Consider the following 23,509-nt stretch of genomic DNA (forward strand, 5'->3'; position numbering starts at 1 on the left):
ACACACATATTATCAAACTCATAGAAATTCTAAAGGGGATACAGTATGTACATTTAACACTTTTTTAAAAAAGCTTTCAAGTGATGTTGATTTAATATTAACAAAAGAAATGAGAGTAGATTGAATGGTAGAAAGTTGTCCTAAAGAGTCACTTCTGTTGCAGGAGGACCATGCAGGCAGGGCACTATATAGCTGCCTGGAACCAGAAACCATCACATGACCAGGTAGTTTCCAGTAGCAACTATGTAGCAAAGTATTTTAGGGGATGTGATGAAGGAAGAATATCAAGAATGGCTGGTTTTGGAAGCCCAGAGACTTGACTTAATTATAACAGTTTGAGAAACGGTAACTCAGTAGGATCCAGAATAGAAGGTAGTCAAAGGTTCTGTATAGGTTAAAGTTTTCATGGGAAATCTACTTTCAAATACTTTCTTCAGAACTATTTCAGATCTGAGAGAGGGAGGGGGAAAGCAACGGGGATGGGAAAGGAAAAGGAGAGGGAGAGGGAGGAGGAAAAGGAGAAGGAGAGAGAGAGGGAGAGGGAGAGAGAGAGAGAAACAGAAACAGAAAAAAAAGTTACCATTTGAAGCAGGAAGGAAGATTTCCCTAAGAAATGATTATCAACTTCCTCCCAGATGCCATTTTAAGAGCTTTCAAATGTCGATGCATTTAATTGTCATAGCAACACTATGTAGTGGGTACTATTATAATTTTATAGAAATGGGAATACGAAGAGTTTAAGTAAGTTGATCAAGGTCACAAAGCCAGTGAGACAGAGCCAAGATCTATATCCAGGTCTCAAATTCAGATACTCAATGCTCCCTAGGCCAGCAAGCCTTCTTTGTTTCCAGACCATTGTATTACAGACAAAAAAAGATTCGTTATTGAGAAATAATAAGCAGAATGTTAGTTGTGCCTGTGAATCTTAAGTAGTGCATTGAAAAATAAAGACCCTTATTAGTGTTGTTCATCAAGTTACAGGACTTCATTTATTTCAAATTTCTTAGATGGAAAGGACTGTAACATTTATTTCCCAGTTTCTGCTGAGTAGTCAGTTCCTGAACCGGATAAATCGATAACCTGGACTTATTTCCAACTTATGAAATGAATATTTAAACACTCCTGAGTATTTCTGGTCATAATATTTTTAAAGCTATTGGATCTATCTACCTCAAGACTCTAGTGATGAAAGACCCCTGCACCAGTCTGTAGTGTACACAGGCTTCTCCAGGTGTTCTGAGGGATATCACTGAACATATTTACAGAGGGTCCCCTTCCTTCTAACTTCTCTCATCCTTTCAATATGTTTACCAATTAATAGTTCAGTCATTGGCACAGGGATCAAGACACAAGAGTTGAAGTTGTTTGAACAATGGTATTTCTTTCTTGGGTTGAAGTTTAAAACAACAACAACAATAAACTCTGATGTACTACCTAAATCTTGAGCTGTTTCCAGTTTCTAACCCCCAAGCTGCTGCACCCAATCCAAAAGTTTAGTGTCATGACTGGAAACCAGATCCCAAAGACATACCTTTCTAGGAGAAAAATCTAAACGACCAGTGCTCTAGAACCTTGGCAGTGCAAAGAAGGTACCTACCTGGAGACAGCTGATTTTTGCAATCTATTTCCTATGTATCTTTTCCCTGTCCTGCCTCATTTTTCCCCCAAATCCATGTAGCACTGATAATGAGGTTCAGCTTAAATAAAGTTGTATGGCCTTCTTATCCCAGTGAAGACCCCTGTCCAGCTTGCTAGGACACATTGTGCCTTGATGCAGTTGCTCAAGAACTCTATGATGAACATAACACCCTTTGAGATACACTCCTATGGCCATTTCTACAGAATGACTATATAGTGCCTTGTCTCTCCAAGCACACTCCTGTGACTAGTTCCTTGCTAATAACTGCAAGCTTAATGTGACAGGAGGCCAACACCCTTCCTGTCCACAGTAGGAACTAAGGCTTGCTTCAAATCTTAGAACTCTACTCTCTGCCAGTCTGGCTATGAGTATTTCCCAGCAGGCCAATGATGATAATGAGGATAGACAACTTTTCACTGGGTGTTTATTTGAATGCACATTACAAGCATTCATTGAATAGCCCTCTAATCAGCAACATTCACATAGGAATTTTATAAGTGCTTTGGAAACTCACAGTTGTAGAGGAATATTATCATTACTATTTACCAGGTGATGAAATTGTTATGAGTATGACCTCATAAGCAATAGGTGCCAAAGCTTTGACATGAGTAACAAGGCACAAGGGAGATTCTCAGAGAGAACGCCAACAGTACCCACAGCATGGCTCCCTCTACTCAGTGCCTAATAGATATCCTATGGGAATAGTTCATTTTAAGAGTTGACTAAGTTTTGCAAGACTCTATCTTTCATTTCTTTCTTTCTACATACTTGATGCCATTCTATCATCCTTAGCACTGACTTCCACATGCCAAGCACTGTGTGTCATAGTCATACAAAGAGGAATAAGGCCCAGGTGAGAATTAGCAAAGCTTGAAGTGTAGGTGAGGAAGCTAACAGGTTTCCTCAAGGAAGCCCAAGCATTGATGCTCGTACCCACTGCTTCCCCCACTTATCCCTGCACACAGGAAGGTGGAGCCCACATTCTGTCTAAGCAAAGGCTCTGGTACCCAAGAAACAACTCTGCTAAGGTGAATGCAACAATGTTGCTCAACTACTTTCACGTGAGGATTTTGTTTTGGGTTTGTTTGTTTGTTTTTAATAAAGAAGAAATAAAATGTTTACATTATGAATAGTCTAATGATGGGATTCTATTCTCCTTTCTTCTGCTACTTTATTTTAAGAAGGGAGAAGGTATTGACCCTCTGTACCTCACACAGATAGAAAATGAAACAATGTAGGCACAAGATAGTGAATGGTGTACAAGTGGGAATTCGTAAAATGGAATTACAGCCTCTGAGAAATGCTATGTCGCCCAACTCTTCCCCTGCCCATGAATTCCTGTGCAGACTCCCTGAGTTCCAGTCATAACCACACAGCAGTTTAAAGGTGCTCTGAACTCACCCACCTCACAGCCTTTCCTTCTATTCTCTTCACTGCCTGGAATAGCCTCTCCCCATCACTGTCGGTTGATCCGACATCAAATACCATCTCCTTTAGTCTAAAACAGCGTCTCCCCTTTTGTACCATTAAATGTTTCATGGTTCTCACAGCACCACCCTTAGGACCATCCATCTCTTAGGATTTTCTGCTTAGAGATGGCTTCCATGTACCAGCTGGTAGTTTTTTAATTAATTTTGTTTCCATTCTGTGTGCTTCTCCACCTGTCTCCAGCGCCCTGTATGCAATGCTTCACCCAGCGTGTAGCAGGCACCTAGTGATTACATTCTGGGAAGACTTATGACTAACAAATTCAATGCAGTACCTCCCTGGTCCAAGGGTTTATTATGCTTTTCTCTTCTAGTGAGGCAAACATCACATGGAGCTGGGCAAACACAGGCTCTATCATGTTTAGTAGACAGAAGTAGGACGACAGCTCCCCAAAGACCAAAGCTCAAATCAGTGTGGCCAGCAAGATGAGTTGAGGTCATACACAGGGATTGTTTTTGTTAACACACACTTTCTCACATATATTATAAAGAAATATATTTAGCGCATCATACTTACAATTGTATATGTATTCTTCAATGCCAGCTTTTATAGCTGAATAAAAGTGAAATTGATTTAGGGAAAAGCAGACTATAAATCATGGCATAAAGTGTCACCAGTTGATGCTGTGGATACCAGGACAACCAGAAAAAATTTCTACGGAGATGGAGATGGGGGGGAGGGGTAAATAGATGCCAATTCAAGGGATCAGACTCACTGCTGGCACAACTCTTTTAGAGTTATTCACAAAGCTCCATTACTGTAGACAGACAGACAAACAGACAGAACAATAAATATTTTTATTTGAAAGAAAGGAAGACAGAGAGACAGACACACACACAGAGAGACAGACCGACAGTCAGACAGACGGATAGATGGACGGAAACTTTTTTTTGAAGGAAAGGAAGGATTCTCCCTTTCATGCCTCTTCACAGAAATGGAGAGATGGAGAGTTGTGCTGGTGGATGTCAAGGTAAACTGAGACTTCCTCAGCTGCAGCATGAGGTTTTCATCAGCCCTGGGGTTTGACACCTTTCAGGGGATTCGCAATTACAAAAGACAAAAGGTGTGTTTGCACCGTGGCTTTCCTGGAAGGCTAACACTGCACAGAAGGAGAGGTTCCTCACAGGCGGTTCTCCCTCAGGTACACTTCAGGGCTGCCTCCACCACCATTCGTCTTCTTTATCCAATTAAGAGATCAAAGTAGACGTGTTGGCCTGCTTTGGAGGTTTAAAGGTACCCACAGAAATCCAAAGAACATTTAAAACTACTATCTCTCGTTACATATCTTCGTGCAGGAAGGCTGGAGCCCACTGCTTCCCTATCCTGACTAGTCTCTAGAGGCAGAGAGCCAGAGCAGTCAGCAGGCTCTAATCATCCTGGCCTAAGAGACTTTGTTCCTTTGTGTATAATCCTGTATAATCTCCACCAGCCTGTCTGGTGTGCCTTTTCCTCTCCACACAGCTACAAAGTCCTTTCCAGAATTCACTGCCAAATTCTTCATTTTCCCCTGACTAATTTTAAAGGCTTGATGCTAAAATTAAAACGATGAAAAGTAATTCTAAAATTTAACTTTGTTCGTCTCCCCCTTTGTTGGTCTAATCCTTCCAGGGTTAGCGCATCTTCTCACGTTAATGCTCTACTATGAGAAGGTCATAGTTCTTGAAATACGACACACCTTGGCCCTCTTCTTAGCATTCTGGGATTTAAAACCTCCATTTAAAAAGTCAAATATAGCATCCTCAAAAATATCTAAGTAAGCCAACCATGAAGGTTCATGCTTACAGTCTCATTTGAAAGGCTGATACAGGAGGATGTCGGTGAGTTGAAGCCAAACTGGGATACAGAGTATAACCCTGTCTCAAAACAAACAAACAAACTAAACCGACTGCCTGTTGGTAGGTCGCATTTCTCTGTGGAGATCTGTCTATTGGCACCATAAGAACTAAATATGAGAAATGACCTCGGGTGACCGCTACCATTTATTTCTGTGGGAGAGCGGGCCCTTTTCCTGTCCAGGGAGTTAATACTGTGGTGTTCTGCATGCCACCAGGGCTCTTTTCCCACAGGGTTACACTGGAGAGAGAAATGTTTTGTGGCTTATGACAAGATCATGGCAGAATATTTTGTGCATGCTGTGATTTGTATCGCCCATTTGTGCACAGGCCATAAAAGTGCAGTTTTTATCAGGGACATTTGTTGAATACAGAACAGCGCTGAAGACATATGGCCACTAAATAATTCACGGTTATCTATCTTCCCAGCAGATTCCATACACACCTACCATGTTTTAATGCCTAGTTTGCTCAGAAACGGTATTCTTTATGACTCTCCCTATATAAAAATGTTTACTGACTGGCAGTAGTATATGGATACCATGGGATTGGGCTGGAAGGCAAGGACTGCTTGCTGCTATCTCTGCCTCCTTCCTTCTCCATTGGTTGATCTCCCCCAGCACACAGCCTCATTGGAAAGCGTGTTTCTCCCAGAAGGTGGTATACAATTCTGACTGTCACTGACTAAGCCGTTGTCTTCTCTTTTCAGCTCTATATCCATCTATAGTCCCAAGGAGAATCCCAACGCGTTTGACACGGCAGCGTTCTTCCAATCTGTGGGCAATTTCCTGGGGATCTTTGCCGGCTCCTTTGCGATGGGCTCTGCATACGCAGTTGTCACAGCACTGATATCCTTTGTTGTTGTATGGAATCCCGGGACAGAGCAGAGCAGGCAGCACGCATGGAATGTTCCTGAAGCTGTGAATGGTTAAGAGCAGCTTGAATTCGATACAGCACTGAAGAGTCCATTCCAGTTCTGTGTGACCCCATGAGGGACTGGATCAGTCAAACCTACCACTGTTGTCAATGTCTTCTCTTAGACAGCCTTAGGAAAGTTGGCACCTATGGAAAATTGTGCGCTTAGGACGTCAGGACTCACCATATGAAGGTAAAGGGAAAGGAGAGAAGATCCAAGGTTAAAAGTAGAAGAGCGTCAAGTATAGTTAATAAGGAAAGTGCACTGTGCTGTTGGTCTCCCGCTGATAGGGTAAGCCAGGAAAACAACCAATGGGGCTTTAAAAAGCTTCACAATTGTAGTTTGGGGGTGGGGAGTGAAGAAATGACGGCTGCTACATGTGGGTCTCTTTGGTGTCTTAATCATTAGATGAAGCTATGGCAGAGGTCACATGCTGCCTGGACTAGAGTAGTCATAATGACGGGGGGACACGTGGCTGGGGCTTTCACAGGTACCTCGTTACTTGAATCCGTCCTGTAGCATTAATATGTTCTCTTTACACAGGAGATTAAGGGACACCCCATACTCACTCTGGGTCCCATAACAGGAATAGTAAGCATGATGATAATAATATCACTTAGGATTCACTGGAAACTTCATCACCCTCCAATAACCTAGGCATTTTTTTTATCTCAGATACTTTGTACAATGGTCCTGAAAGGTAGATTCTGTTATTATTCTAATTGTACAGCTCCAGACTCTCCAACAATTATAAACAATTTGACTGTGGCCATACAGCTAGGATGCTTCAGGGCTGGGATTCAAAGGTAGGTTTTTTATTGATGACAGAGACTAGGTGGGAGAGTTGAAATTAGAACTCTAGGCTGGGGAGCAGAATGTGTGGCCACAGAAGTGAGCAGGCTAATGAGGAAAGGAGACAGTCCTGGAGGCCAAAAGTCTGCCAAGGGGTCCGGTCACATCTGCAAGAAAGCAGAGAGACAGACAAGACAGGGGCCAATGGAAAGTCCTCCATGGCAGTGCTGGGGCCACTTGCTTGTCACTTGGTGGCTTTAAGGCTCTACGCACAGGCTGTGGAGGAGGCAGCTGTGCACAGCTGTCTGTCTGCCCCTAACCCGGTCATCTCATCAATCCATAGTGAAGACTTAGAGACTTCTTTCGGTCAGACCCTCGGATTCTTGACTTGGATTTTAACTCAGAACTAATGATTTCTTGGAGAAGGGTAAAGGAAGAGATATTCTATAGCTTACTTAGATATAGAACTAATCTGATATCCAAGAAAGTGTAAACTACCCCTTCCCCACCAAGAAAAAAAAACCCTAGTAAGGATTACGAGACCATTCCTAAGGAGCATCAAAGCATTCCTCATGAGCACCAAGAGAGAGTGTGGGAAAGGACCTAGGTAAGCCCATGTTTTACTCTGCATGAGTCCCATCCCGTTCTTTAAGGATGTATTTCCAGGAAGGGTGTGTTACGAAAAGAAGTTGTCCTAAGCCACTAACAGAGATGTTTCCATAGCCCTTGGTGCATGTGGCAGGCCAGCACCATTCTGAGTACATCACTCTATACATGTGGCAAGGAGCAGACAGAAGATGCTGTCATCCAATTTCTTCTCAGAGAATGGGAGGCACCAAGGAGACTAGGTCTATAACTAGGAGAGCGGAGAATTTTGAATCCTACCATTCTGACCCTTAGTATTCTGGCTTTTTAAAAATCCAACAAATCATTTTCCACACACCTATCCCGTTTCACTCTCCAAACTTACAGTGGAGATGTACTATTCTTTTTGCCAAGTCATGCGGGACACAAGTGAGGCCGACGCTAGTACATTGCTTGGTAGTCACACAACCAGTGTGTGTGGTCAAGTCAAGGGCTGAAGACAGATATTCCACCCCAGAAGCCAAAGGTCAGGCTTTTCTCTCCATAACATGCACTACCCATCTTTCAGTGTAGAATAAGTTCATCATTTTTTCCTAGAATTGTGAGATTACAAGCCACACCTCATTATTTTTTTCAGGCATTTTGTGCCTAACAAAACATGGTAGCAATATGACAACTTCCCATCATCACAGAGCCTTAACTATCTCCTCATAACCCATTCTCTGCCAGCCTGGGCCAGCATCCTTTGTTTATTTATTTATTTCTAATTTAAAATTTATAGATTATTGCTTTAGTAGCATCACCTTTGCCAAAATGAACCAAATGTTTTGTAAACAGGTATTTATTTCATTTATTTTATTTGACTTAATTCCCCTCTCACTATGAGTAACTACTTTCCATGCCACCCCTAGGGGAGAGGGTTCCACAGAAGGGCCTGCTTCAGGCTACATCCTAGGGACCAGTACCATCACCTCTAAGGGACTCTTCTGCTTCCAAGACACAATCTTTTGCTTGCCCTCCCTCCATCTGCCAGTGTTCCTGAAATGACACTTCAAGAACTAAACTGCATTCAGGAGATTGCATACCCACAGTCTGCTGGTATACAGTCTTAGTAGAGACTCTCTAAAAAAATTGAATTTTTATGGTGTGTTCAGCCTGCAGTGGAGCATGGGAGTCATGCTAACTCCTTGGGGCCTGTGTGCTACCTCTACTCAGATATAAAGAAACAGACTTTGGCTCTGCAACTGTCATTGCCAAATCCATCCCTCTTAGCCAGCAAGGAGATTGGGTTATACAAACAGTTGTTTTCCTTAACACACCTTGTCACTTGACCAAATTTACCAAGCTCCGTGAGTTCCCAATGCTGGAGACAGGCCTGTTTTTCCTGCTTTCTTGGAGTGCCTTCCTGTCTGCCGAGGCCGCCGGCTTAACAGGTCAGTGTTTTATGCTGCAGTGTGAGCAAGGCCGTGAATGTGGGTGAATGTGGGTTGTTGTGTGTGTCTGGGTGTGGAGTCTCCCCAGCCCAGCAGGCGGGGTAATGAAGTCTCTCTTAAATAGTGAATTGAATGGATTCTATCAGAATCAGCCTCCGCGGAGCTCCCTGGGGAGAAATAATAAAAAATAATTCATCCACTTTGTGCAGAATAGTTTAACAGAATGATTTCAAAATGTTCTTTTCTTCCTTTTGGACAGGAGGGGATGGTGAAAGGGACTGGCTGGTATTTATAATGGACGGCATTACAAATGAATGGCTACGTGCACTGTGAAGGGATACACACACCCAGCCTCACTAGGGAGAAAGAAGTGAGTGGCTGCCAGCAGCCTCTCCAGAGTGTGCACATCTCATATGCATCAGTGTTCATAATCTTTGCACAGTTGCCTGGGCATGTGAGAACCCCAAATGCCAGTGGGTTGCTCTACGGTCTGGTGTCCCATATAGCAGAAAGTCTACAGAGGCCTCCGGGATCTAAGGAAAACTGTCCTAAGATCCCATGGGCTTTAGATTCTTTGCTATGGATTCCTTAACCAAACTGTTGGTCTGTCACTGGAGGGAATGTACTGGGGTAACTGTCCCAGCTTCTCATGTGGAAAGGTCACCAGGGGTATTCAGCCTGACTCCCTGCTTCTTTCATGATCCGGTCCTGGGCCCATAGTTACCCACCACATTTTAATGGACAGGCAAGCCGTGAGACTCACTACAACACCATTACCCACAGTGAAATCTGTGTCCTTGGGATATTCTCAGTCTAATGGATAAGTAACCTAAGCAACAATTAACATGGACACTCACTGAGGATGTTCTACAAGCCACTGTCCCAGATGAACTCAATCTACAGAAAGACTCAATAATATTAAGAAGTGTCCCAGGACACTGTGTGCTAAGCAGAGAGGCTGAGATTTAAAGCTAAAAACTTCAGATCCGAACTCGTGGACAGTCCCATGACAAATGAGACTCCACTGTGGGAGACCGGGCTCACCTCCAACAGAGGGTCAGTGGGTCCCAGGAGCTTACCTCATCCATTGATTGTTGGTCATCTCTGGCCTGTTACTGCATATCATTTTAGCATGATGACCAGTTGATAAACTGACCTGAAACACTGCAAAGCCTCATGGGCCCTGTATTCCCACGGGCTCCTAGCCAGAAATCTGCCTTGAAAGTTCTCATGATACTCAAATCAAGGTGGCACCATCGGATTCCACCTTCCTGGGCACTTTATCCAAATTATAGCAATGCAAAGACTGTTATGTTGATATGTTGTCATGTTACTAAGGAGTTTGCTGAAGAGCTATGCATTTGGTATGCACTGCTTTGGTAGATAATGTTGTTTAAATGAAACAACCCCTTATACCTTAGTTATTAAAAAACATTGTGTCCCTTTTCGTGCCCTGTTCTGTATCTAACTTGTAAAATTATCTACAAAATGCTAACAATAAGGATAAATACTTGACCTTCTAGGAAGGTAAGGGAGTATATTCTAATACAGACATGCACTTACACACACACACACACACACACACACACACACACACACACACACACACACAAACCCCTGAAACCTGTACATTTCTATGATTGAAGGTTTTCTATTTCAGGGTCCATTCAACTATATCTTGCTCTAGAACATGCTTCTAACTTTATAGTCCACAGGAAACTCAATATGGTGGTTCTTCTTATCTTGCTCTTTTGCTAGACTTCTCAATCTGCATGTCATGGGATCTCTGAGTTAAGAATAAGCTTTCATATTTTGAGATAGAGTATTTATGCAAAATCAGATGGCTGTGTGTTGCTATAGTTTGGCAACAAGCATGCCTCTGAGCTCCTGGAACCCTTAGTGGATGCCTAAGGACCTCACAGATGGACAGTAGCAGGTATGGACTTTGGTAATAGGAAGACCCCAATGTCTATGACTGAACCCAGCAGCAGGCTTTCGTGAGCAGTACTCCAGATTTAGGCAATATGCCTAAGAGGCATTTGATTCAAACCAAGCTAGGTACGAGCATTTCCTACTGCCAAAGACCAAGGCTGGTCAGTCCAAATACTTATGTGTTTATTTGTTATTTAATCCTTGCCTATTTCCAAACTGGATTTGTAACAACTCATAATACCAGCCATTCATATCATGGGGCCTCTTAGTTGAGGATAAACATTCGTGTTCTGGGATAGAGTTTTTCAGTAAAATTAGGCAGCTGTGTGTTGCTATAGTTTGGCAATGGGCATGGCTCTGAGCTCTCTGCTAGCCAAAGTCAAAAGAGAACATGTTAACCAACTCAGGACTACAACAGCCTTGTCAAAGGAAGTCATGTTTATTTATAAAAATGGGAAAAAGTTTTTTAAGTAAGAGTTACTAAAATTTTAGGAGATTTTATCAGTTGAATCATCATATGTAGAGTTTGAACAGCAGAATGGAAATACCTTTAATAATCATTCTGGAAAACATGGAGACTCTTCATGGAGTTCTCTTTATATGGTTACTTCCCATATTCACCTCCAGTGAAATCTGAGAGTCCAATATCCAATGCAATCTAATCTCATCTCACGGTAATGAGGCCATCCTAGACTAGAAGTAAATTAGTATGATGAAAAGATAAAACCTGGAGACCTTTTGAAAAATGCTTACCACATGAATATGCAGCAATGAGTGCAGCGGGACATAAAATGGAATGAGCTACAGAACAGTGGAGACCAGCAGTCATGGTGGCTTGCTTGCCTGGCACACTAACAGCGCAGCACGCAGGATCTAGCCATGTTACTCATATGTCACCTTCTCCCAGAAAGACTCCCTGAGCTCAAGCATCACCAGGTAGGTCCTTAAGAACATCAGCTTGGAAGCTGGCCTGTGAACTTTCCATGCCCACTTCACTTCTTCTGTAGGGTCTGTGAGTTAGTTTTCTCGTAAGACTTGGCTTTGAAAACAGGATTTCTGTCATTTTGACTATAGCACATTTGTTTTTACATATATATATATATATATATATATATATATATATATATCATCATTTTTAAAACTTACTTCTATGGAAAGTCATTTACTGTAGAAAGTTTTGAAAGTATACATTTGCACAAGGAAACAAAAGTAGAAATAGCTTCTATCACTACCTCCTATTTATAACTATTACTGTTCTACTATGTCCACCTAAGAAAAAATATACGTATATATTTCCATTCACATACAACCAATTGAATATATACTTAAATATACACAGTCATACATTTAGAGAGTTAATTAGGAATGTAATAAACAACTCAACAGCTTATAACAATTGCTTTTTATGACATTCAATACTATGGCACAGAAACTTAACTTATTCTACCAAGCCTTTTGGTTGTTTACAGTTTTTAATATTAATATTTTTGAAGTAATACTCCTTTTAGCTAGTTATAAGGATTTTTATTTAGATCACTACCTAGAAACAAAATTTCTGGGCTAATATTTTAAGTTTATGGGGGCTATCCTAACCATCTTTTGTAATAGTCAGACTTCTGTTGTGCTGCAGCCAACATGGGCATTCAGTCACAGCATCAACCTATTAAACACACTGCTGATCGTCGGGTTCTAGTTCCCTCAGGACTCCCCCTCTTACTGAAGAAAAGCATGCTAAGGGCATGTGGCTGTTTGTCAGCATCTCGTCTTTGTCAAAGCACCCAGTAAGCTCTTCCTTTCTTCTCAGTCAACTCCTCATCTTGTCACCTTTTGTTCTCATTGTCCTTTATCAAGAAAATTCAACTGTCATTTGTCATATATTCTATAAATTCTCTTTAATTTGTACTTGTCCCTTTATTTTAGTATGTCTGTGTGTGTGTGTGTGTGTGTGTGTGTGTGCGCGCGCGCTCATGAACGTGAAGGCCAGAGGTTGACATTTGTACCTTCTTTGGTTGCTCTCCACCCAGTGTATTGAGGCAGGGTTCCTGATGAACTCATCACTCACTGATTTAGCTTGTCTAGCTAAGCCAGTGCCCTCAAGAATCCCATTCTCTACCTCCCAAATAATGGGATTACAAAGGTCATCACTGGTTTGTCACGAGTACATGAGTACTAGGGAGGGATCTGTCATTTACATGAGTATGGGGGAGGGATCTTCACTTTGGTCCTCATGCTTCTCAACAGGCCCTTTAGTCATGGAGTCATCTCTCCGGCCCCCTTTTCCTTTTTAAATATGTTACATTTTGTTTGCTTGTCTCATGTATGTATGGTTAGTATACACCCGTTTCAAGTTTTGAATTAGTTTATCCCCTTTCTGTAAGACCTGCATATTTCTTTAATGATAATATATCCTTTATTGTGGTAGTTGTTTTATCTGTGGGGTAGAATAGGGACTTGATTTTCTTCCCAGATGGTAAGCCACTTGTTCTAGTGACCCATGGATTTAAATTCCTCTGTGTACTCATATATTATGTACATGCTCTGGGATTCCTATTGTTCACTTAGCTTTTGATCTTCACTCATTAAATTATCCCAGCTTCATGGCTTATCTTAATATCCAGTGGAGAAGAACTAGAGGAATGGCTCAGTAGTTAAGAGCACTGACTACTCTTCCAGAGGACCAAGCAGGCCCATGGTGACTCAACTATCTGTAACTCCAACTCTAGGGGATCCAATGCCTTCTTCTAGCTTTCATATATGCAGTAAGCATGTGGTACACAGAAAAACATGCCTTCAAAGGCAAAACACCCATACACATAAAATAAAAATAATTCTCAAAAATTAATATAGATTTATAGACATATGTGTCTAATAGATCAGTCTCATTTTACAAGGTCAATCTGCTATCTGTAGTATTCATATTTTTATAATTCTAAATAAATCGAAAATGATGTTATGTTCCAAACAGAAAATAATTTGAGAATTATATGTCTATTTATTTAAGTCTCTCTATGGCCTCCAGTAAATTTTTGTGGTTATCTTCATATTAGACTTACAAATTACTCTTTAAGTATCTCTTTAGCTATTTTATAATGTGGGGCTGTCCATTCACATCTAGATCTCACTACCTTACCTCATTTACTTTTTGTGGTTCTGAAATATAGAACTGACTGGATACATAGGCTTAAAGGGCAGATGTTACAATAGGCTACCATGTCCACAAAGTCAAGATCGAAGCATCGAAAGCACTCAGTCTGTATATTGCCGTGTGTGTGCGTGTATGTGTGTGTGTGTGTGTGTGTGTGTACATGCATGTATATACATGTACATGGGCCAGAGATCTATATCAGTATCAGTGTCTTCTCCAATCTCTAATGTTTAACATAGGGTCTCTCACTGAATCTAGAACTTACCTATTTGATTACACTGGCTGACCACCAAGTCCTATGTATCCTCTCGTCTCTACCTCTACAACACTAGGGTTCCAGGATGCTGCAGTTCCCACTTTTCTTTTAAACTGGATTCTGAGGCACTGAAATTGGGTCCTCAGTCTACATACTGAGTCTCTCAAGCTATGATGCTTGTCTTTTGAATCTTTGATTAAGTCAGAACAGCTCGTCAGAGAATCAAATTTCTCAATTGGGCATCACAGACTCCACGATAGAGTGGGAAGTGACCCTGTACTTGATAGAATTCCTAGAGTTTCTTTCTGGACACTGGTGAGGCTATCCCAGAGCAGATCCACAGACCAAGTTAATGAGCATCGTGAATTTGATTTCTGTATGTGCTAAGCTAAAAATTAAAACATGTAGTTAGCCTAGTCTAGAGTAGAGGAATGTGCTAGTGCATCTGTCAACCACACAGTTGAGAGAGAGAGAGAGAGAGAGAGAGAGACAGAGACAGAGACAGAGACAGAGACAGAGAGACAGAAAGACAGAGACAGAGACTCCACTGAATAATAGTATCTTAAGCAAGGTATTTCACCCTCCCTTACTAAAATGATTGACAGCTTCTGCAGTCAAATGTACCAGACACTTTCCCTGGGATGTGAATCTTTAGGAGAGAGATAGGAAGATGCATAAGCGCTGGTACCTGTCCTTTGCAATAAATAGCAGAACCTTGTTGAGACCTTCTATTCCTTCCTGTCAATGAAGTCCTGGCACTGTCTTGGTGCCTTTCCCCCACCTCAGATTTACCATACCTCCTTCCAATAAATCCCCTCTGGTGACAATCGCTGTCTGTTTTGATTGCTCACAAAGAAGCCTAGACAGAATCAAGGAAATAATGATCTACAAGCCATGGCACAAAGGCACCCACAAGTTGGTGACAGACCAGGAAGGAAATGAGGTTCAAAGGCAGCACAGCCTTGAGGCAAGAGTACTTGGGGCTGTCTTATGCCAGGTGCATACTTAGAGACGAACCAACAAACAAAAATCAAGCTTTTCAAAGATAGCTGGCACACTGCTCATTATCTTGTCATTTCAGCTTTCTATTAGAATCAGCAGCAGCACTCCAGTGGGAAGGGGCTTTCTAACTTCCACGTCTCCAACATTTGCTTCAGTTGTTACTAATTTGATGATGAGCATTTGATTTATTTCCATCATCTTTTCCACTGCCACTTCAGTGTCTGCCACCACCTCATCTCAGTCTCTTGGAAACCACCTGTGAGCATTCAGTAGTCACCCAGAAGAACTTAGTTTATAGGAAACATGTGGCTTTTAGACATGCATTTTCCTTTCCTTGGGAGTTGACTGCTACTAAAGACTCTGCAAGTGCAGTGGGGGGAGCTTACTTAGGAAGATTGGACAGGTATGAAGGGTAAATGAAAAGCCTTCCTCAGGGAGGAGAGTGCACACATTGAAATGGACACCTGAGATTCTTCACAGCAAAGAGAGCCCAGGAAGAAGGAATTTATGATGCTGTGTGCCTGGCTTTCATAGCCAAATGTGGAAGGAGCAGCCACTGACTTCCAACTCTTGGGCTGACTCACAGGAGCTGGGACAAGCCATTCTTTTAATTGGCTCTTATCTCTTCACTGCTATAGCAAAGGGATTTCATTAGTTTCCAGGGAGAGACTCTGTCTACCTATTGAATGTGACTTTTGAGAAAATGGCGGACCTTGACATGTTCTCTCCAAGAGATTTCTGGTATACCTGTGTCCGTGACTTCTGATCAGTAGAAGTCTTCCTCATGCAGAGACCTACTTTCTAGAAGTCATTAGGTTACTAAGCCATTATTTTAAATTGAATATTGAAAATAATTCAGTGGCATTATGTACATAGCATAATCCCTAATGAAATTGAATCCTGTCATAGGAGCTGATGTTCAGTTTATGAAGATAACCAAAAAGCACAGCTGGAAAGGTGATTTGAAAATTCATTTTTATAATCTCTTTCCCAGCTGAGACTTTGGGGGTCCGGTTTTTGCCAGAAGCAAACTTTCGGGACTGTCATTAAATACCAACGTGGGTGATTTCTAACGACCACACTGACACGGTGTCTAATGCTTCCCTGCTCCCAGGCACTGCTAGAAGAAATTCATCTTCCACTTTTAGATTCCTGGGCCTATTTTATAGCCACAGAGGGAGGAGGGAGGGTACTGGCATACCTCACTCTCTCACACAAAATTTAAACAATACAGCTTACTATTCAGCTTAGAATGGCTTCTAAGAAAATAAACTTGTAAAATATGAAGAAAACTAGCTTTTAGTGCTAAGCAAAGCTGTGGGGGTTTGAAGTCTGAGTGTAAAGAATAAAGGTTCTGTGACAGATAGATAAATAATAAACAACCATCCAAAAGGTTAGTGCGAATCCTGATCTGATCCATTCACTGAGAGAGCTGATCAAGAGGTGCAACAAAGATGCCCTGAGCACATCCAGAGAACCCAACAGTGAAGCCATGTCTGTCCTGTCACCTGCATGTTCCTGTTATTCTGCAGTCTCAGGCCCTAATTACGTTGCCTGGTGAGGAAGAGGTGGCACATGTCAGGTCAGTTCTTGAAAGGCTTTTGTGGAGAGAAGAGGAGACCTGGGGAAGTCACTTCTCTTTCACAATAGCTGAAGAAAATAGATCTCCCGCTGCAGCAACTTCTTCTGACATGTTAAGACTTTGCTTGATCTCTGTGACTGGGCTTGTTGCTTCTCATCTCCACTATCTCACAGACTGGCACAAAAAAAAATGGGTTGAAAATTCTAAAGAAAGCTTTCAGCTTGTAAGTGAATGTGTTCTGTTTGGCTGGTATCTGACATGTTGTATCACTGGGCTGGGATATAATATTTATGGTGCTCTATAACTAAAGCAAATTGCCAAGCGGGTCTTAATTTGAACTGTTTTTTAACAAAACAAAACAAAACAAAACAACAAATCTGTCTGCATCTCTTTGCTCAATACTGCTCTTGATTTCACACTGACAAGGCCATCTAAACATCGTGTAGACAAGATTCCTGACAGATAAGGAAGAGTATTTACCAAGAGGCTCAAAATGTTAGGCCTCTAGGTTGCAGGGGCAAGTACCCATCATTCCCAAGGAGACTAGTTACCAACACACTGAACCATGGGCAAGCATGTACAGGCTCAGTAAACAGGTATGGCACACATCTCCCCCAGATGTAGCTCAGCAGCTCACGCCTGCACTTTCTGAAGCAAACTGCCCTTCATTTCAATATCCAAACCATCTGTACATGTAACTGAAGTTGCGGACAATCTTACCCTGACTTCTTCCCTGTGAGGGTTCTCAGCCAATACCTCAGAGTGTCAGGAGGCAGCGTGAAAAAAAAAAAGAAAGAAAGAAAACGAATTCTCAAGAACTATATTCTGCACAGAAGTATAAAAATTGTCAGACTGTGACACAAATAACCAATATCCAGGTGATGGAAGAAAAGGTAGTCAGAGATATTTCCGGATGCGTGCTTCAATGGCCTCGTTCACTAAAACAGGATGGGGAAGGACTCTCTCAATTTCTTTTCCTGGTGCCATGATTAAATACTCTGACAGAAGCAATTTAAGGAAGGAAGGAAGGAAAGAAGGAAGGAAGGAAGGAAGGAAGGAAGGAAGGAAGGAAGGAAGGAAGGAAGGAAGGAAGGGGTTAGTTTAGCTCTCTGTTCAAGGTACAGTCTACTGCGGTGGAGAAGTAAAGGTAGCAGGAGCTTGAAATAGCTGGCCACATGAAACCTATATGCAGAAGACTAAAGTAACAAATGCACACTGGTGCTCTGCATGGTTTCTCCATCTTATGCAACCCAGGAGCTCCTGCCAAGCAGTGGTCTTGCCCAGTCGAGCAGGTCTTCAAACATCAATTAATGTATCCAAGAACTCTCTAGAGGCTTTCCCGGCAGGCCCTTCTTCCAGGTGATTCTAGATTCTGTGCAACTGGCAATTGTCTCGCTGACAACAATTAGGTCACTTAAAGACCTTCATGATTCTCCCCATGTGGAACAGCCACCTGGGAAGGTACATCTCCAGCTTCATAGATGCGATCACTCATTAGGAATCCCAACTATCCTGCTATAATTATGTTGGTCGAGTCGAAGGAAATGGACAGGCAGGTTGGCTGATGAATGATCAACACCTTAGGCAAATATCAGGAGTCTAAGCAAAAGAAAAAAAGAGTTCTCTTCCCCTAACCTCAGGACTGGGAGGCATGGGGGCTGCTTAGTGGAAATCTGAAAACGTTGCAACATGAAATAATTCTGAAGTGCAGATTCCGTCTGCCCCAGAGAAGTCAGGAATAAGAACATGGGTTCATGGTGTTTTCCCTCTTAAGTTCCACAGACTCCCGTCCACCTGCCGGCTACCCGGCTGCCAAGCATGGGGGACGAGACAGTGAACGTACACTTTGGAAACTCAGATTCCTTCATCCTCCCTGAAGGTGTTTTCCATTCTGTTAAATCTTTGACTTCCAGTTCCAAGTTCTCTCAGTAGTAGTAGCCAACCTGTCAGAATGGCTTCCTTTAGTAGATCAGGTAATTAAGAAATGCATAGTAGGAAAAATAACCCACCAACCTTAAGACCCTCCGAGTATTGTGGAAGAACAAGACACATTGTTTTATTTTTCTTATACTCTTTCCCTGTTCTGGTAATATAATCAATATTTCCTATCTAAAAATGCAATATTCTCCAACTTCATAAACCCCTCAAGTCTGAATTTAATGTCAAAGAAAATCATGTTCTGTGTGACAGACATTTATTTTTACGCTTCCCTACCTGAAGCCTTTATCGACTTCTAATGAGAAGAGGATGGGGGAATAACATTATCACCGGCTGAGAGTCTAGGTGATAATGGACTTGAATAAAACAGTTGACTATAAGGGAAAAAAGGACCCTAAAACTAATCAATCCTCATAAAACATTTATTTGTATGTAAGGATATAAATCATCACCCCAGATTCTCTTTTTCAAAGTTAATAAGCATTTCCTTAAATAGAGAAGAGTCAATTTAACAAACAAGCATGTGACTATCTCGTGTCTTCTAGAAACTATTATGGGTTGGAGACAATACAGAGAGAAAAGCAGTGGACGTATCCTCCTGAGGATAGGGAGGTAGACAGGAGGTCAGTGTGCATCTGTAGGGCCCCATGCAATCCTTCCGTTCGATCTTACACAGACCTTGACACACAGACGATGACACACAGACCTTGACGACTGTGGTGTTCTTCACACAGACACTTTAAGTTAAAGGTGCTCACAAGCTACCACCTACAGCAGTGCTTGCTAAAATTTCTGACGTTTTCAAGCTAAAATATAAATAAGTCTCTATCACATGTCGCATATTTTTGTTTTTGTTCATAAGAGTTCTTATATTAGTTAACAGGACACAAGAGTGCTTGTATAAATTATGAAGCCCTCATATTTTCTTCCAACTTTTAGTAGTCTTATCCCAGTTTAAATCCACTACTGCAGACTACCCTTCTTAATTTACTGAGAAGACAATGGGATTTAGTGGAATGCAATTAATTTAAGTTGAACCCAACATCCAATTTGCCTAAGGGTCCCAGGCCTCTTCACTCCCAATGTAGTATTATTCGTTTTACATAATTTACAGTCACAGAATCATGAACCATGATCATGTAAGCAAGCAATTGATGCGGAGGCCTCTGAGGGGGTCCAGAGTATAAGTAACAGAGGATGGTGTGAATAGTATTTGGTTATTCAAAGGGCAGCAATTGTTGCATGAAAACTGACCTCTCTGGAAATAATTTACATACCAACAGTATCATTAGTTTTACCAAAGAGCTGTTTCCTGAGTTTCCTTGCCAGTGAATTTGAACTGAACTGTGTGCTTTGTGGTTTCTCAAAACAGTTCTTTTAACTAGTGTCTGAAAGTGTTGGTTCTAATTTTTGTTCAGAATTGCATAAATGAGTCCCTGTGGCCAAGCCTTTTATGACCTTGCCCACCACTGAAACCTCAGTGGGCAGATGCTGAAAGGCGATTTTGTGCACAAACATGAGTCAGACATTCTTACTTTCTCTAAACCGCTTCCTGATTTCTTCCAGAGTTGCATTTAATGGCTGCTTGTTTTTCCAGGGGTGATATAAATAGAATCAACATATTTTATATGATACAAAACGAAGCATTTTCCCTTTCTATTACTTATTTGAGAATTCCATTCAATATGTTTTAATCATACACCTTCGCTCCCCCAACTTTTCCCAGATCCCCCAATCAACCCCTTATCTGCCCAACATTGTATCTTCTTTTATTTAAAACCTTGTACTTTAATTTGTGCTGCCCATATATTCTTGAAAGCATAACCTTTGTGAATCTACCAGGGATACATTCTTCTCTCTCTCTCAGCAGCATTCAATTGCCAATCGCTCCTCATGGAGTTGCAGGACTTAGTGCCCATCTCTCCTCTCCATGCTAGCATTTTGTATGGCTTTAACTGGCACAGGTCTCTTGCATCCTGTCACAACCACTGCGAGACCATGCATGCAACTGCCCTGTTCAGGAAAAGCCTTGTTCCTGTGTTCAGGAAAAGCCTTGTAGTTATCTATGCCTCTGCCCTTGGAGTTCTCTATGACTCTGTTCTTACATTCTTTCAGCCCTCTCATCGGCAATGATCCTTGAGCTTTGACAGGAGGGATATTCACATCCCATTTAGGGATGAGAAAGTGCAGTTTCTTATTCTCTGCACCTTGACCAGTTGTGAGTCTGTGTGTTAATGGCCGTCTACTGCAAATAGAAGCTTCTCTAGTAAGGACTTACATATGCATTAATATAGGCTTATGAGCATAAGTCACTAGAAGTCAGTTTAATAAAATGTCATTTAGCAGAATAACAGTACTAGGTTCTCCCCCTAGAGCTTATGACGTGTCTAGATATGAGTTCATCTTGTAGAACAGGGCTTAAATCAAACCAGAAAGTGATTGGTTATTCCTCTTATGCTCATGCCACTGTTACCCCAGTGGACATGTCTTGTTAGATCAGGCAATGTTGTAGCTCCCAGAGTTCATAGCTGGGTAAGACAGATGACTACTTTCTCCTCCATAGGATGCATAGCGCATTCTAATACTATGGAAGCTAGCAAGTGCACATGAAGCTTCCAGTCAGTATCAGCTTGATTTCTCCAAGCTCTTTGATTCAAGCACGGTGCATCTTCAGAAATAGGGTCTAACTCTCAAATTTTGGAGGGTAATCAGCAACATTGACAATAGCCTGTAATGTTTGGAGGTCTTAAGACTCACAGATCAACAACTCCAAAAGAGGTTACCCATTCCTGACCCTTCCGGTATGCCTTCCTTTACCCTGCCTGATCCCCAGCCTGACTTTAACCCTTCCTGTTCCATTATTCCCCTCTTTATCTTTAGATCACTGAGTTTTACCTCCACTCCATTGAAAGTGACTAATTGCCTAACCTCTGTGGGTATTCCCAACAGAGCACACATTCAAATCTAACACCAACAAATTCGAGAAGTGTGTGACATTTATTTTTCTGAGTCCATGTCATCTTGCTCATTTTAAAATTTCCTCCAAATAATTTTGTTTTTATCCCTTTGGTTCTGACCTAAAGTAAATACTTAATAAGTTTCTTTTAGTTTCACCCACTTGCCCACAGGTTTTATTTTTCTGAGCAGCTGAGTAATCTGATCCATTGTGTAAATAGGCCATGTTTTCCGTGTTTACTCACCAGGTGATGGTCATCTAGACTGTTTCCAGCTATTGTGAACAGAGCAGCCATGGACTGTCTGGTTGGATTATTAGGAGTAAGAAATCTCTTCTTAACCTGCTTCATCATTGCAGTAGTAAGCGGGGGAAGCAGCACACGACCTCTAAGGGCATAGAATGTTCAGAGCACATGTGTCTTGTCACACTGTGCAGTAGAAATGGTTGTGTTTGCTTTTTGAATGAGTTTCTCTAGTTTATTCTCCCCACTTCATGTCTGCCTCATTTCTTGTACTTTTAACACTTACGGAAAGACTTTATATGTACTGAATTTTATCAATATGTTTAGTTGGGAAAGCATTTTAAGGTATAGCATATTGCTATACTTAGAACAAACCTCAGAAACATCCGGGTGCTGTCCAAATGAGAAAGCTGAATCTTCAAGATGTGAAGTCATTGGCCAATACCATTGGTGGGGAGAAGACAGAATACTGAATGAATGCGCGTTATTGATAGGTATATAACCATGTCAAAGACCCCAATGTCTCACACCCATGGAAATGACAAAGTCTTATCCTGGTCCGTGTGAGAATGTTGAGAGAATCATCCACAGGTTCCTCATCCAGGATGTTGACAGCCTAAGACTGCTTCCCTAAAACCACCCTGCTGGGACTAGCTAACCCCTCCTCCGTGTGCTGTGCAGAGTTTTCAGGCTGCTAGTGTTGTAGGCATTCTTTATTAGAGAGAGGACAGTATACCAAACCACAGGTTTCTGTAGGTATACCTGCCATTCCTTCATTACCACTGCATCCTCATTAAGTGTCCCAATCCAAGCCATGCTGGACCTGGTCAACACTCATTTTCTAGCCATGTTCAGAAACAGATAATGGAAACCTGGGTGAGACTGAGACTGGAGCCTCTGGGCTCCTGACAGGCATGGAGCAGGCGTTCCTTTACCACTCTATCTTTCACTCGCCATTGGCATCATTAGAGGCTAGCTGATTTTTATTATACTTATTTTCAATCTATTTTATGCCACATGCCTAACTTTTTGAAGGTAACAGTCCACTTACTGTCAATCTTTCTTTTACTAATAAGTTCTATATAAAGCTATAGAATTTCCTCCAAATAATTTTGGTTTTATCCCTTTGGTTTTGACATGGAATATATGCTTAGTGATATTTATTTCTAAGAAAGTTATAATTTTTAATTTGATTTTATCTTCAAACTCAGCTTCATTAAGAAAAGTCTGCTTCTAAATATCTAATGTATGCATTTAGTTGCCTCTGTCTCTTGCTAATTTCTGAGCCCATGACACTTTGATAAAAAAAATGATATGATAATTTTATAACAATTAAATTATAGGCATTGTTTCCTTTCTTTGGAGGGGAAATTTTACTGAATTATTTGCTGATAAAATATATTGCTAACTTACTCTGTGTAAGTGATTTTCAACTCACCAGTACTGCTTTAAAAGAAGAAAAGAAAAAAATAATTAAAGGCCTCAAAAGTCCCACAAGATAATTGTTCTCTGAAACAAAAATGTATTTCATAGAACCATGTTGATTCAGAAAACCAGAGAAGGAGAAACAGAAAAAAATATGATTTTAAAATTTCCTTAACATTAACAAGAGACACTGATAAAATAAGAAATAACAGAGGACAAAAAAAAATCTGTTATCCCCAAAGAATCAAGAACAGGGCAAGGGTCTCATCTGAGGGCTATCCAAAGTTAAGACCAAGCTGGAGCAAGAGTGAATTTATGTTGGTCAAAGTTTGCTTCTTGAAGTTCAG

At 41.4% G+C, this 23,509-nt stretch overlaps 1 protein-coding gene across 2 annotated transcripts in view; it reads left to right on the forward strand.

Annotated features, from left to right (window-relative positions):
• The window catches only part of Slc9a9 (solute carrier family 9 member A9), a 563,666-nt gene that overhangs the window by 250,810 nt on the left and 289,347 nt on the right, over positions 1 to 23,509 (forward strand). For both annotated transcript variants that reach the window (XM_063265800.1, NM_001271438.2), the window contains exons 7-8: positions 5,669 to 5,807; positions 8,580 to 8,685. In XM_063265800.1, coding sequence (XP_063121870.1) covers positions 5,669 to 5,807; positions 8,580 to 8,685 — 245 coding nt within the window. The remainder of the gene's footprint in view (positions 1 to 5,668; positions 5,808 to 8,579; positions 8,686 to 23,509) is intronic.

The sequence above is a fragment of the Rattus norvegicus genome, chromosome 8 (assembly GCF_036323735.1).
Source record: "Rattus norvegicus strain BN/NHsdMcwi chromosome 8, GRCr8, whole genome shotgun sequence".
Taxonomy (NCBI): Eukaryota; Metazoa; Chordata; class Mammalia; order Rodentia; family Muridae; genus Rattus; species Rattus norvegicus.